The sequence below is a fragment of the Orycteropus afer genome, unplaced genomic scaffold, assembly GCF_000298275.1.
Source record: "Orycteropus afer afer isolate SDZICR_OR568_19922 unplaced genomic scaffold, OryAfe1.0 scaffold00130, whole genome shotgun sequence".
NCBI lineage: Eukaryota > Metazoa > Chordata > Mammalia > Tubulidentata > Orycteropodidae > Orycteropus > Orycteropus afer.
In genome coordinates, this window is record NW_006921717.1 from 3701708 (window position 1) to 3714479 (window position 12772).

Sequence of the window (12772 nt, forward strand, 5' to 3'; positions counted from 1 at the left end):
GCTCCCCCCAGGGTCCCAGTGCCCGACGTCGCAGAGCGAAAGCAATTCTTTCTGGGACGCGAGTCCCCTGCTGCTGGGGAAGACTCCGCGAGGTGAGTGGGCCCGAGAGGGGAGAAGGGGTCGGTGCCATGCGCCGGGAGCGGTGTTGACACCCGCACTCTCCTGGCCCGCGCAGAAGAGGATAGCTCAGAGGAGGATTCGGACGAGTGCCGCTGCGTGAGCGGCCGCTGCGTGCTGCGGCCCAGCGGCGCTGTATGCGAATGTCCCGGCGGCTTCCAGCTCGACTCCACCCGAGCCCGCTGCGTCGGTGAGCCCGGGCGGCGGGACGGAGCTGGGCCGCCGGCTGGCTGAGGCGGGGCAGGCTCGAGGCTCAGGGGACTTGGGCCCTGCCGCCCCTACACCTGTTGCCCCTACGACCTGTTACCCCCACCTGCAGACATCGACGAGTGTCGAGAGCTGAACCAGCGCGGACTGCTGTGCAAGAGTGAGCGGTGCGTGAACACGAGTGGTTCCTTCCGCTGTGTCTGCAAAGCCGGTTTCGTCCGCAGCCGCCCCCACGGGGCTTGCGTGCCTCAGCGCCGCCGCTGACACTGCGCGCCGGCCGAGAAGTTCCCACCCAGTACGCAGACTGAGCTGAGACTCTGGGGGCCTTGCAGACCCGTTACCCACCTCCGTGACCCGAGGGCACCCACCCTGCCCCCCAGCAGCAGCCCCCCCAAAGCAGTGCTGATGTTGGTCCCCCAGGGGAGGGGGCGTCCTTCCTCCCAGAGAGCGGTCCCTGGAAACTGATAAACCAGATCCTCCTTTTTCCTCTTGGCTTTCCGAGCAAATGATGTGCAGGGCGGCAAGGCCCCCACCAGGGGCCGCGGAGTCCCTAGGGCAGTGCCAGAACCCCGGCCACCTTGAGGGGCCAGAGTGGGCCCAGGACAGGGGTGTGAAACAGAATTTATTGTGGTCCTGATTATGTACACTTGAGACAGGCTCGGTCAGGCCCGGCTTACATGGTCTGTACAATAAATACCCCTGCAAGGCCTGCTGTCGCGGCCTTTGGGGAGCGCCCACCCCTTCGGGTCAGTCCAGCTTCCGGGCGCCCAGCTTCATGGGGCCCTTAGCTGCCTTCCTCTCTGCGCGTTTGGCCTCCATCTCCCTCTTCCGCTCCTCCCGTTTCTTCCGAGCCAGCTCTGCCTTGCCCTGGCCTGGGGCGGGATGGGGAGGAAGCCGTTTGGGTGGAGCCTGGTCTGCTTCCCAGCCAACACCTGCTCCAGGGCTGGAGCTAGGCCATCTGCCCTCCCAGGGGAGGCACACTTACGGTCAGTGTCCAGGCCCTCCCAGTTGTCATCACCCCATGAGTCCGGCCTCAGCTGTAAAGGGAAACAGACTGGGGTGAGAACTCACGGCCAAGGTCAGCTCCAGGTCTGCACCCTCCCCGCCTCTTTTACCTGGGCGCCCATCTCCCGACGCGTGACCAGGGCAGAGAATGGGTCACCCTTGTCACTGGGTTCTGAGCTGCCCCAGTTATATTCGCTGGCCAACCGTGTGCCCTCAGGGGGTGGTTCTGGGGGGCTCGGCTCCTGCCAGCCCTGCTCCCATGAGTCCTCAGCCTCCCAGCTGTTCCAGTCTGAATCTGGGGATTTGTGGTCAGAGATGCTGGCCTGCAAGTGAGGAGAAGGGAGACAGTGCTGGTCCTGCCCTATCCATGGACATGCACCACCACCACCACCCAGACTTACCTGCCCAGTTGTGCCCGTTTGGCCCCCTGAGCTCCAGTCATCCTGCTGGGCCAGCACAGACTCGGCCTCCTGCTGAATGTGGGAAGGAGAAGCTCACACGGCATCCCACACAGGAAGGGCAAGTGATCAACACTGGGCACTTTCAGTTTTACTTTGTTTTACGTGCTCCTCAGGCCTTACTTCCCAGCCCTAAAGGTGGACGGGCTGAGCCCTGCCATCACCCCTGAGGATGGACCATCTAGATGTTCCATGAACCTCCCCACATGCCTGGTGGGGGGACTGGGATGCTTGATGGGGAAGCTGGGCCCAGGGCTCTGCCCCCGTCCCCCGCTCATTGCCATCTTCATCCCCTCACTTCCCACCCTGCTTACAGGGGCCGCTGGAATTGAGTGGTGGGACTCAGCTGCTGGCTCTGACCCACAAGGGCCACTTCATGGCCCTTGCCAGGCATGCTGTGCAGATGAGGACAGGTCTGACTCCAGCCAGGCCCCACGTGAGCTCCTTGAATGGCAGCCTGTGGCCTTTGGGCTGGGGTCCCTGGGATGCCGCCGAGCCTCACTCACCTCCAAGCTGCCCCAGTCTTCATCATCCCATCTGTCGGCAAAGCTGCTGTCCTCTGCTGTGTCCCTGCCCTCCTCCTGTGTCTCCCGGTGGCCTGAGGTTGTGGGGGCAGTGGGGACAGAGGTAGGGGCCGGGGCAGGCAGTCCTGGAGAACAGAGGCTCGCTGAGTGACACAGGCTGGGCTTGGGGAGGTCTCGGTCAGGTCAGGTCAGGGCAGAGATCACGGAGGTATGTGGTGGGGGAGGGGACCGGACGGCACCCCCATCCTGGGTGACGCAGCTGGGCTGCAGGAGCTCGTGGGGACCGGCATCCTCAAGCCCTCTCGCAGCCACTGATGCAGCTGGTGAGGGACACTCACCCTCAGGTGTGGGCCGCAGAGGGGCGCTGGTCTCTGCAGGGGCAGCGGTGGGGTGTGCACGGATCAGCTTAGAGGTGAGTGAGGAGACTCCCGTCACGGCCCAACCGGCCCAGCTGGCCGCCGCTCCTCCCATCCCAGGGCTGGAGGCTGCATGGACGTCCTTCTCTGGGCAGTAGTAGGAGAGAGAGTGGGAATGAGCTCAGGCTCCCATGAGGAGGTGGTACAGACCAAGCCACCCGCGTAGGTCCCCTGCCATCTGTGAACGGGGACAGGGCGGGTGCGCTGTCACGCCTACTCTCTGAGGCTCACCAGCTTCCTCAGACTCATGGCGGGGGGATGCAGCGGGGACGTGGCCCACTCACCCACTTCAGCCAGCTGTGTGGGGTCTTCTGACACCGACTCCAGTTTGGACAGGAAGCTCCGGATGGCCTTGAAGGCCTGGGGGCAGGATGCAAGGGGCAGAGCTGGGGCTTGGGCTCCCAGGAGCCTGTCAGGCCTACAGGCCTAGGTCTGCCAGCCCAGCTACAGGTGCCCCCCCGCCACGCCTCACCTGGTCCCGCACGGACTTCTCGGGGTCCACGGTGAGGCCACAGAGCACAGGCAGGATTTTGTGGGCACAGTCACTCATTGAGTAGAGGTTGTGGGTGGCAGCAAAGCCCAGGACACCCGCGACCCGGGATGGGGCAAATGGGTCCTTGGTGGCCCGACTGAAGGCGGAGGTGAGGACCCTGTGTCTGGTCTGGGTGGGGCAGAGAACAGGACTACTGAGCACATAGGGTCAACCCCAGGTCTTACAGCCCAAGCAGAGGCTACCCACAGGGCTCAGAGTCTAAAAGATGTGAATGTGTCACCAATAAGTTAAGGTGCAAAGAACTGACTTAAACTTGGGATGCTGGCTTCTCAAAAGACTGCTGGGCACCATGCCTCAGGACAACCAAGGCCTGTGCTCCCCTCCCCACTGCCCTGCTGGCCTGATTATTCATTCCTATTACCCAGGAGCTCTGGTAGGCTAGTGCCTAAGGCACTTGACTGCTCCCCAGAAGGCTGGAGGTTCAAACCCACCAGCCACTCCTCAGAAGGAAGGTTGGGCAAACCTACTTCCGTAGTGATACTGCCTCAGAAACCCAAGGAGGGGTCGCTATGAGTCGGGGCCGACTCGACAGCAAACAACAACAACCACATTACCCATCTAGGAGCTCTGGTGGCACAGTGCCTGAGGCATTTAACTGCTAACCGGGAGGTTGGCAGTTCAAACTCACTAGTTACTCCACAGAAGGTCGAAGGGGCAATCTATTTCTGTAGAGATACCAACTTGGAACCCAAGGAGCGATCACTCTGAGTCAGATTTGACTCAATGACAATGAGTTCTGGTGGTGCAGTGCCTGAGGCATTTGACTCCTAACCAGTAGGTTGGCAGTTCAAACCCACCAGACGCTCCGTGGAAGGAAAGTGGGGAAATCTACTTCTGTAAACATTTACTACCTCAGAAACCCAAAGGGTGTCACTATGAGTCAGAGTCGACTCAATGGTGGTGAGTTTTTTTGTGTTTTTTAATTATTCATTGGGCACCAGAGACATTACAATCCTTGGCTGAGAAGGTGCACATGCAGCAGGCCTGCGTTTGAATCCCAGACCCACAACTACTGGCTATGTGACCTGGGGCCACTCACTCCACCTCTGGGGGCCCAGATGTCAGGCCTAGGTCTCGGGAGGATAGGGTATGGGGCCCTGGAGGAAGTGACGGGGACTCCGGGGCCCTGGGCGGCACTCACACTGGCACTGAGGTAGGAGCCGATTTTGCCCAGGCAAACCGTGGTGTTGCAGCGGATGGGGCCCTGCTCGTCCTTGGACTGCAGCCGTGCAAAGTGCTTCATCAGCTCCACGTTGAGGTTGGCCTCGTTCAACTTTGGGGCCAGGAGCAGCATGGACTGTGGGGTGGAGACAGGGGGGACTGTGGGCTGGGCCACTGGGTGGGTAAAGGGTCACGGGCAGGAGTAGTCTCCAGGCTGGGCACAGAGGCCACCAGTGGCCCTCAGAGCTGAACAGACCAGCCAAAGCTCTGCGTGGAGCCCTGTGCATCTGCCACAGGGATCATGTCCGCATTCCCTGGCCCAGCTCCCAGGTCCGTCCTCCACTCCAGCCTGACCTGTTTCCTGGGCCCTGTGCACACAACCCCTCTGGCTGTGATACCCTCCAAGCCCCACCAGCTCTAAATCCCTCTCACAGTCAAAAGGCACTTAGGGCTCCCATGCGTGGCCTGTGGACACACGCCACACGTGGGAGCCCTACCCCCCTCCGCCAGCCTCTCAGGCCTGGTTTTCCAAGCCCATTGTGGACCCTGCGCGCATCTGACCTAGCCTCTCCCACCATCTCCCACCTGGATCACTCCCTTCCTCCATCTGGTCTTGGATCCCAGCTCCATCCTGGAACTTTCCAACAGCTGGAGCAATCTGTCACCTCCACGCCCCCCCCCATAACCCAACCGTGACAGCCCCACCCCAGAGTCTCACAAGGCCCTGCAGGCCTGTCCCATTCCCCCATCCCCCCTGGACCCTGTACACTAGCCTCCTCCATTCCTCCCACAGGCCAGAGGTCACTGTAGCTGCTGGGCTCAGCCTTGTGGGCCCCCAGACCCCCACATCCTTTTTCTGGGAACCTTGCTTTGCTCTCTGAGCCATCAACTCCACGCCCGCAACCACGCACCCTCCTCCCCATCCCAGCTATCCACCCTCTCCCAGCTCAGGGTCAGTGTCCTCTGCCAGACTCCCTGAGAGGCGCCCCTCCCCCTGCTGTCCCGGTCACTGCTGTAGCCCAGCCCCTGCTCAGTTATCACCTACCTTCCCCCCGAGGCCTGGCCCCCGCCCAGCATGCGGAGCACAGCGATGCCCCAATATCTCTGTTCTACTTTAGTGTGAAACTTCAGAAGCCTGTTTGCACACACTATCGCCCATTTCTCTCCTGGGTACCCTCTACAACCATGCTCCACCACACTGGCTCAGGCCAAGTCAGCGCCAACCCCGTCCTTACACTGCTACTCAGCAGCTCGGGCAGCACTGGGCTCCTCCCCCTGAAAGGCCGTCCCTGGGCTCCCAGGACCCACCCTCCTGGTTCTCCGCCACTCTCACCAGCTAGTGCTCCTCAGTCACTCTCGCTGCAGCACTGTCTGTTAGCTGGTTGGTTCTCTCGGACACCCTAGCGCCAGGCCTCAGGCCTCACTCATCCCTGTGCGCTCCCAGGGGATCATGTCCCATGGCTTTCAAAGCCCTATGAGCTGACCACCCCCAAGGGTATACCTCCAGCCGGCTTCCTCCCTCCACTTCAGAGGCGGGTGACCGTGGGCCACCTGACTGCCCTGCTCCTGGCTTCTTCCAATGGCCACTCTGCCTGGCTCAGGGCAGAAAGTGTGGAACCACCCTCACCTCCTACCCCGTCTGTCAGGGAGCCCAGCTGGCTCTACCTGCAGTACAAGGCACCTTCACTCCACCTGCTGCCGTCACATGAGCTGCTATCAACCTCACCTGGGATGCTACAGTGGACCCTTCCGGCCTCCCAGCTTCTACCCTTTGTCCCCTCAGTCCCCAGAGGTCCTCCGCTGAGGTTCCCAGGGGCACGTCTCACACTCGGTGATGGCACCATGTCCCTGCCACACCGTACAAGGCCCTGGCCCACCGTCTCTCCCTCACAACCATGCCCCTTTGCCGCACTGGACTTCTCAGGCTCCTTCTATGCTTCAGGCCTTTCCTGCCTCAGGGCCTTTGCACTTGCTGTTTCTGGTGCAAGGAACACTCTTCCCTGGATCTCCACACAGCTTGTTCCCTCCCTGCCTTTCCAAAAATGACTTCTTCAGCAAGGTCTTCCCTGACCACTGCCCCTGAAATTGCAAACCTCGCCCCACACCCTCCATCTCCTTTCCCTGGCACAGGCCACCTTCTGCCATGAAATAAACATTTTCTAGTTCCGCTTGCTGAGCAGAGTGTGCCGAGCCCGCTCCCCATCCCCTGCCAAGGGAAGCTCCCTGAGAGCAGGATTATGACTGCCTTTGCGCCCTGAGTCTTGTGTGACATGGGGCTGGGTGCTCAGTGAGTGTCTGCTCACTGAAGGACTGTGGGCCGTGCCCACCCTCGTCCCCACACCCCTAGCTCAGTGGCTGTGCCTCCTGTGCCCATAGCCATCCCCCGCACTGCAGGCCAGTGCTGCCTCTCCTGTGACCTGCTCAGACCCATAACCAAAACCCCAGCCCACATGTCCTGGGGTGACTCCCCACAAGCCTTGGAACACTAGGGGCAGTCGCTCTGGGCCTAGCCACACCCACCTTGACCGTCTGCTCCCGGATGGCAGGGTTGGTGTCCAGGAAGCCGTGCACAACGTGGGGGAAGATCTGGGTGTTGACCGTCGGCTCGTCGAGGTACTGGATGAACTGCTCCATCTGTGGCCCAGGTCGGGTGAGGACAGGGTCACCCCTTCCTGCTGCCCCGCAGCCACGGGGCCACTCTTGGCTTGTCTTCTCCACCCAGCAGGCACAGGCCGGCCAGGTGCATCTCTTGAGCCCCCCGCCCCCCTCGGCAGCCTCAGGTCCACATGGAGGGGTGAGGAAAGGCTGGGAAGATGCTGAAAAAGCCAGGACTAGGAGTTGGAAGGCCTGGCTTCTGGGCCTGTTCAGCTGGCAGACTGTACCACGGACCCGCTCAGAGTCCCCCACCCCACCCAGTGCCGTGACGAGGGCCACTGTGCCAGGCAGGAGAAGGAAAGACACCTGAGAGTCACCAGTACTTCCTGGCTCCCATGGAACCCCCATCCTAAATCCCATCCCCTCTGACTGACCCCCCCCAGCTGCCCTGGGGTTGCAGGAGAGACTAGCCCAGTCTAGACATGAGAGGAAGAGGCCTCCAGGGGTGAGTGACCAGCCAGGGGTTGGGGGTGTCAGAGCCCTGTGACTACCAGTGCCTCCTCTTCCTAGAGAGGCTGGCTTCAGTGAGCCCTCACTGTGTGTGTTGTGGGTGGGGGTGGGAGGGTGGGTCTGGTCGAGGCGCCCACCTGCTGCAGGAGGCGGATACGCATGGCCCGGTCAGTGCAGGAGAACATCTTCACCAGCACGGGAATGACCTTCTGCTGGTACTCCTCAGCGCTGAGGAGCTTGCCCACCTGCGGGAGGAGCAGGTGGGGCTGAGCCCCCTCCCGGCAGCCCCTCGGCCATGCTCCATCTGTTAGTCCTGCCCTCAACCTCTTCTGACCAAGGCCTCTCCCAGGAGGCTGACCAAAGCTGTGCCCCTGTGCACACACGCCACACACAGTATCCCACCTGCAGTTTCTCCAGGTTCCCAGCTACACGGAATCCTCTTACTGTCTCCTCCCCACCCCAGCCCCTGGCAAGGATTCTCCCAGGAAGAGCAGGCATCCACGTAGGGGTCGGCTGAGGTCTACAGAAGAGGCCAGAGGATCCAGCTCCCAGAAGCCAGGCAAGCTAGTGCCAAGAGTCAGACCAAGCTGGCCATCTCAGGAAAATGGAAGAAGGGCTGGGGGCTCTGAACAAGGAGTCCACGGAGGAAGAGACCTTTGGAGTCACAAGATCTCTTGTCCCCAAGGGCAAGAAGTCCTCACAGGTGGCCATGCTTGCCAAACCACTGGGATGTCTGCTTGGGTCTACCCCAGCCAGGCTACCCCTCCCTGGGATGGCCCCGTAGGGCTGACCTCCACCCCAGGAGCTTCCTTTTTGCAGCCAACTCTCCGGCCCTACGGATCCTGGTGCTCCGAGCCTGAACCCCCCAGCCTGTCAGGTGTCCCCACTCACCTTGAAAAGGGGCGTGAGGACCACGGCCCCGGCGTTACCAAACTCAAAGGCAGTCAGCAGCTGGGGCAGCACCTTGTGCCGGCAGAAACCCTCGGGGAACGAGTCCAGGCTCTTGCTCAGCTCTTGGAAGAACTTTTGCTTCTCAGCTGCCTCTTTAATCTGGGGGAGCAAGAACAGGATGCAGGGAGGACTCAACCTGACCAGAGTCCCCTGCACCATGGGCGAGGGTGGAGGTCACCCCCAGCCTGAGCAAGCAGAAGTGTAACTAGTGGATCTGGAGCCTGGCCTCAGTTCAAATCCCCACTCTCCTACATGAGACCTGTAGGGCCTTGGGCAAGTTCCTACATCTGTAAAATGTGATAAAAACTCATTGCCATCGAGTCAGTTACAACTCATAGGTATTCCTGCTGGGTTTCCAAGGCTGTAAGACTTTACAGAACTAGACTGCTTCATCTCTCTTCCGTGGAGTAGCTGGTAGGTTTGAACCACTGACCTTTTGGTTAGCAGCCAAATGCCTTAACCACTACACCAGCAGAGCTCCTTGTAAAATGTGACAGCCAGATTCAAAATGTAAGATCGGAGGAAATGCACGTAAATGCCTGGCACACGACTGTTACTTGGCCACCTGGATGGGGCCCTTCTCATCCTTGCCTCCTGAGCGCCCGACCATAGTGAGGAGGGCAGCCGTGAGGGGACCAGGCCCTTTACTACTCTGTGTCTACTCACAAACACCCCAGGGTGTAAGCACCATTAACCCCATCACACGGATGAGGAAACTGACGTTCACGGAAGTAAAGAGGCTTATTCCGTTGCCCTGGCCCCAGCCAGTGCAAGTCCCAGGGCTGAGAAGGTTTACAGCAGGCTTTGGGAACACAGGTATCAGATGCAGGTCACCCCCAGACCCGGTCCTCTGACGGAGCCAAACAGACCCAGGCCATCAACTCCAAGATCACCTTTACTCCTCCTCACCCCCAGAGGCCCCCAGCTCCCATTTCTTGAGCTCAGCTTATGTGTACCCTTGACACAGGTTACCTCAAATAACCTGGACAACCTCAAGGGGTGCCAGCATGGTCCACGTTTGACTGTGGAAGCTAAGGCAGAGAGAGGGCAAGAAGCTTGTTCAAGATCACACAGCTAGCAAGTAGCGGGGAGGATCGGACCTAGCGGGCCGGCACTCACTTGAGTCCCTCTGCTGTACTACACTCTGCAAAGAGGGGCTGACACCCCAGCATTTACAAGGAGGCAAAGGCTCAAGGTCACCTGGTCCTGGATGTTCCCAAAGTCCCTGTGTTCTTGGCTGTACCCGTGCTCCATGGCCACTGCCTGGCCCAGGAGAGGCAACCTCTGGCTGGGAAGAAGAAGAGCTGGCTGCCCTCAACAGCGTGGGAGGCAGGCCTGGTGCTATGACTGCAAAGTTTGCAGGGAGCCACGGCCCAGATGGACAACCCCACCCAAGATCCCACACTGGGAACCACAGTCCAGGCTCTCCCCACCACTCCGCCCAGCAGCAGACAGAGGAGCACTGGCCAGCAATAGCCCATTTCCTGTGAGCGTTCTAAGGAGAAGGGCAGGTGCTTCTCAGGCTCTGGCCAAGAGGCCCTGCAGGGCCAGCCACGTGAGAACACCATGTAACAAAGCTCCCGCTGCCCCCACGCTGCCCAGGAAGCAACAGGGCTCAGTGTTTGCAGCCGCGTCCCCTCCAAGATGCAGCAGCTCAGGGCCCCACTTCTCAAGGGGCTTCCTGCTCCCCGCCTGAGTCGGGATTCCATGGGCTCTGTTCCCCCAGGGTCTGTAGAAGTGTCTGTCACTCTCCAGTCCCATCCCAGGGCTGGGTCTGCCACCTCCCTGTGTGTGCCTCACACATGGCTGGGTCAAGCAGATGTGTACAGCAAAGCCTCCTGCGTCATTCCCTACAACACGCTATGGGAGAGCCCACGCTGCCATCCCCATCACACAGATGGGGGCAGAGGCTCAGAGAGGCTAAGCAGAGGGCGCCCTCCTCATCATCCTCTTCCCCCAGCTGCCCTCCCAGGGCTCCCACCTGCACGTCCTTCAGAGAACCCTTCCCTGAGGGGTTATCCCCATGTCCAGGAGCGAGTGCTTCCTTGTGTATGTTTTCTGTCCTCGAGGAGAGTCCATGAGGGTGGCAGCCTGGTCTGTTTGCTCCCTGCGATCTCCCCGAGGGCAGGGGCTACGTCTGACTCTCCTTCCTGCCCACTGCTGTCCAGCCCAGCCCTGCACAGGGCACTATACATACCAGGGGACCGGAACCAGCACATTCGGGGAATTCATGGAGGACTAGAGGCAGCCACCAGCACCTACTATGTGCCAAACACTAGACTTTTAACTCTACCCCTCACTGTGCTCCTTTGAAGCAGGTATCATCCCTATTTTACAGCCAAGAGGCCCGTGCTTGGGCCCAGGGAAATCATACAGCAAATAAGAGTTAGAGGCAGGTGAACCCAAACCCCATGGCCATCAAGTCAATTGCAACTCATAGGCACCCCCCCCATCAAGTTTCCAAAGTGGTAAATTTTTACGGAAGTTGATTGTCCCATCTTCCTTCCGTGGAACAGCTGGTGGTTTTGAACTGCCAGCCTTCCAGTTAGCAGTCAAATGCTTTAGGCACTGCACCACCAGAGCCTACCAGACAGGCCTAACTTCACAGCCTGTGCTTGTCTCCAGAAATACAATTATGGGGGACCCGCAGGAAGGGGGAAGGGGGCACAGGAGGGGCAAGGGCTCACCTGAATCTCTTCCAAAAAGAGGTTGGTCTCCACGAAGCGGTTGTTCATGAAGCCACCAGGTGCCCTGCAGTTCTGCAGGAAGCGGGCTGGGTTGGGGCGCACCTTGGGATTGGCTCCGACCAACTCACAGTAGTGGGGCACCAGCGATTTGGGGATCTATGGGAGAGGGGTCAGGGTCAGGGTCAGGGTGGGGGTGGCTGGCTGGCAGGGAGGAGCTGGGGCCGGGGGCCAGACACTCACCTTCCCAGGGTTGCGCAAGGCGGCCGCCCGCGGCAGGGGCCCATTGAAGACTTCCCAGATGAGGCAGCCCAGACGCCACATGTCAGCTGACCTGAAGCAGTGACCCAGAGCCACTCAGGGCCTCCCACCTGCCTTGGGCACCAGTCACCCATTGTTGCATGGTGAGCAGCCCCTGGCTGTGTCCCTCAGATCATCCTGTCATCTGCCCCAAGACACAGATTTTGTAAGCCCCATTTGACAGATGGAGAAACTGAGACTCAGAGAAGCAAAGGGCCCTATGCTTCGGCTCCCATAGCTACTCCGCCACCTGAGAGTTCCAGGACAGGGGAGTGGGCCCACCCTGAGGACCCCAGTGCCCTCCCCAGATGGGCAGCAGGGGGCGGGGTCTCAGGGCCCCACAGCACAGGGCAGGTTGGGGAATGCTCCCCAATCACCCACCATTTCTCCCCGACCGCTCTCCCACTGCTGTCAGCCAACTCCGGGGGGTCATACTGCTCGAGCTCAGCTAACCCCTTGCGGGGGGGCCCCCCGCCATCGCCCTGGGCTGAGTACATGTAGTCCAGGCCCCCAAGCTTCCACTCGCCGGCTCGGTCCACGAACACGGCCGCCATGCAGACGTTGTTGTGGATAAGGCTGCAGTCGTTGACCAGGAAGCTGAGGGCTTTCTGGGGGCAGGAGGAGTCGTCACTGCCAGCACCCACAGCCTCACCCCTGCCCTCATCACCCCTGCCCCCCAACTCACCACGATCTGGTGTAGCCCCCAGGAGAGTTCCAGCTCCTTAAGGCCACCAGCTTCCACTTGTGCCTTGAGGTACACTCCCAGCGGGGTCACAGCTTCTGTCACTATGTGGAGGCATTTGTCTGTCTGGGGAAGGGGGTACCGGGGTATCAGGGCTGGGTGCGGGGAGAGGAAGGGGAGGTGAGAGCGAGGAGGAGAAGGAGAAACAATTCCAGGGGGCTGAGGTAGGAGGGATGAGAGGGGCAGGGGACTGGAGGAGAGGGGGCGACTGGGCAGTGAGTACCTCCAGCCCATCGATGTAGGCGAGGATGTTGGGGTGCCGGAGGGTTTTGAGGCGCTTGAAGGCAGCTTTGGCCACCTGGGTCTGCTCCTCGGAACCGGGCTTCACGTCATACACGAAGATGGACACCGGGCTGCCCGTGGCCTGAGGGGGCAGAGGAGCCTGAGGGCGGGGCGGGCTCGCCGGCTGCGACAGGGTCCCCAACACTGCTCTGGGCCGGAAGTCGGGGCCACAGGCCAGGTCTCACCCCAGGTCAGCCGCCGGGGCCTTGGCCACTGCACGTGACCCAGCCCCGTCCGCCTGCCGGTCCCTCGGTCCTTCCGCCCGCC

The 12772-nt window shown here is 60.8% G+C and overlaps 2 protein-coding genes across 2 annotated transcripts in view; one reads left to right on the forward strand and one right to left on the reverse strand.

Annotated features, from left to right (window-relative positions):
* LTBP3 (latent transforming growth factor beta binding protein 3) overlaps nt 1–588 on the forward strand; it is a 12533-nt gene extending 11945 nt beyond the window's left edge. Inside the window, exons 24-26 of the mRNA XM_007944773.1 lie at nt 1–92; nt 176–307; nt 437–588. The exon at nt 1–92 is cut by the window's left edge and continues 27 nt beyond it. Of these exons, the coding sequence (XP_007942964.1) occupies nt 1–92; nt 176–307; nt 437–588 (376 nt within the window). The remainder of the gene's footprint in view (nt 93–175; nt 308–436) is intronic.
* Nucleotides 589–1071: 483 nt separating this feature from the next.
* Nucleotides 1072–12772, reverse strand: part of SCYL1 (SCY1 like pseudokinase 1) — a 41473-nt gene continuing 29772 nt past the window's right edge. Inside the window, exons 2-18 of the mRNA XM_042781513.1 lie at nt 12447–12587; nt 12167–12289; nt 11863–12089; nt 11425–11515; nt 11185–11340; nt 8438–8596; nt 7684–7791; nt 6962–7075; nt 4422–4577; nt 3200–3388; nt 3012–3087; nt 2650–2814; nt 2294–2385; nt 1731–1802; nt 1440–1652; nt 1310–1361; nt 1072–1196 (exon numbers count right to left, since the gene is read on the reverse strand). Of these exons, the coding sequence (XP_042637447.1) occupies nt 1072–1196; nt 1310–1361; nt 1440–1652; nt 1731–1802; nt 2294–2385; nt 2650–2814; nt 3012–3087; nt 3200–3388; nt 4422–4577; nt 6962–7075; nt 7684–7791; nt 8438–8596; nt 11185–11340; nt 11425–11515; nt 11863–12089; nt 12167–12289; nt 12447–12587 (2259 nt within the window). The remainder of the gene's footprint in view (nt 1197–1309; nt 1362–1439; nt 1653–1730; nt 1803–2293; nt 2386–2649; nt 2815–3011; nt 3088–3199; nt 3389–4421; nt 4578–6961; nt 7076–7683; nt 7792–8437; nt 8597–11184; nt 11341–11424; nt 11516–11862; nt 12090–12166; nt 12290–12446; nt 12588–12772) is intronic.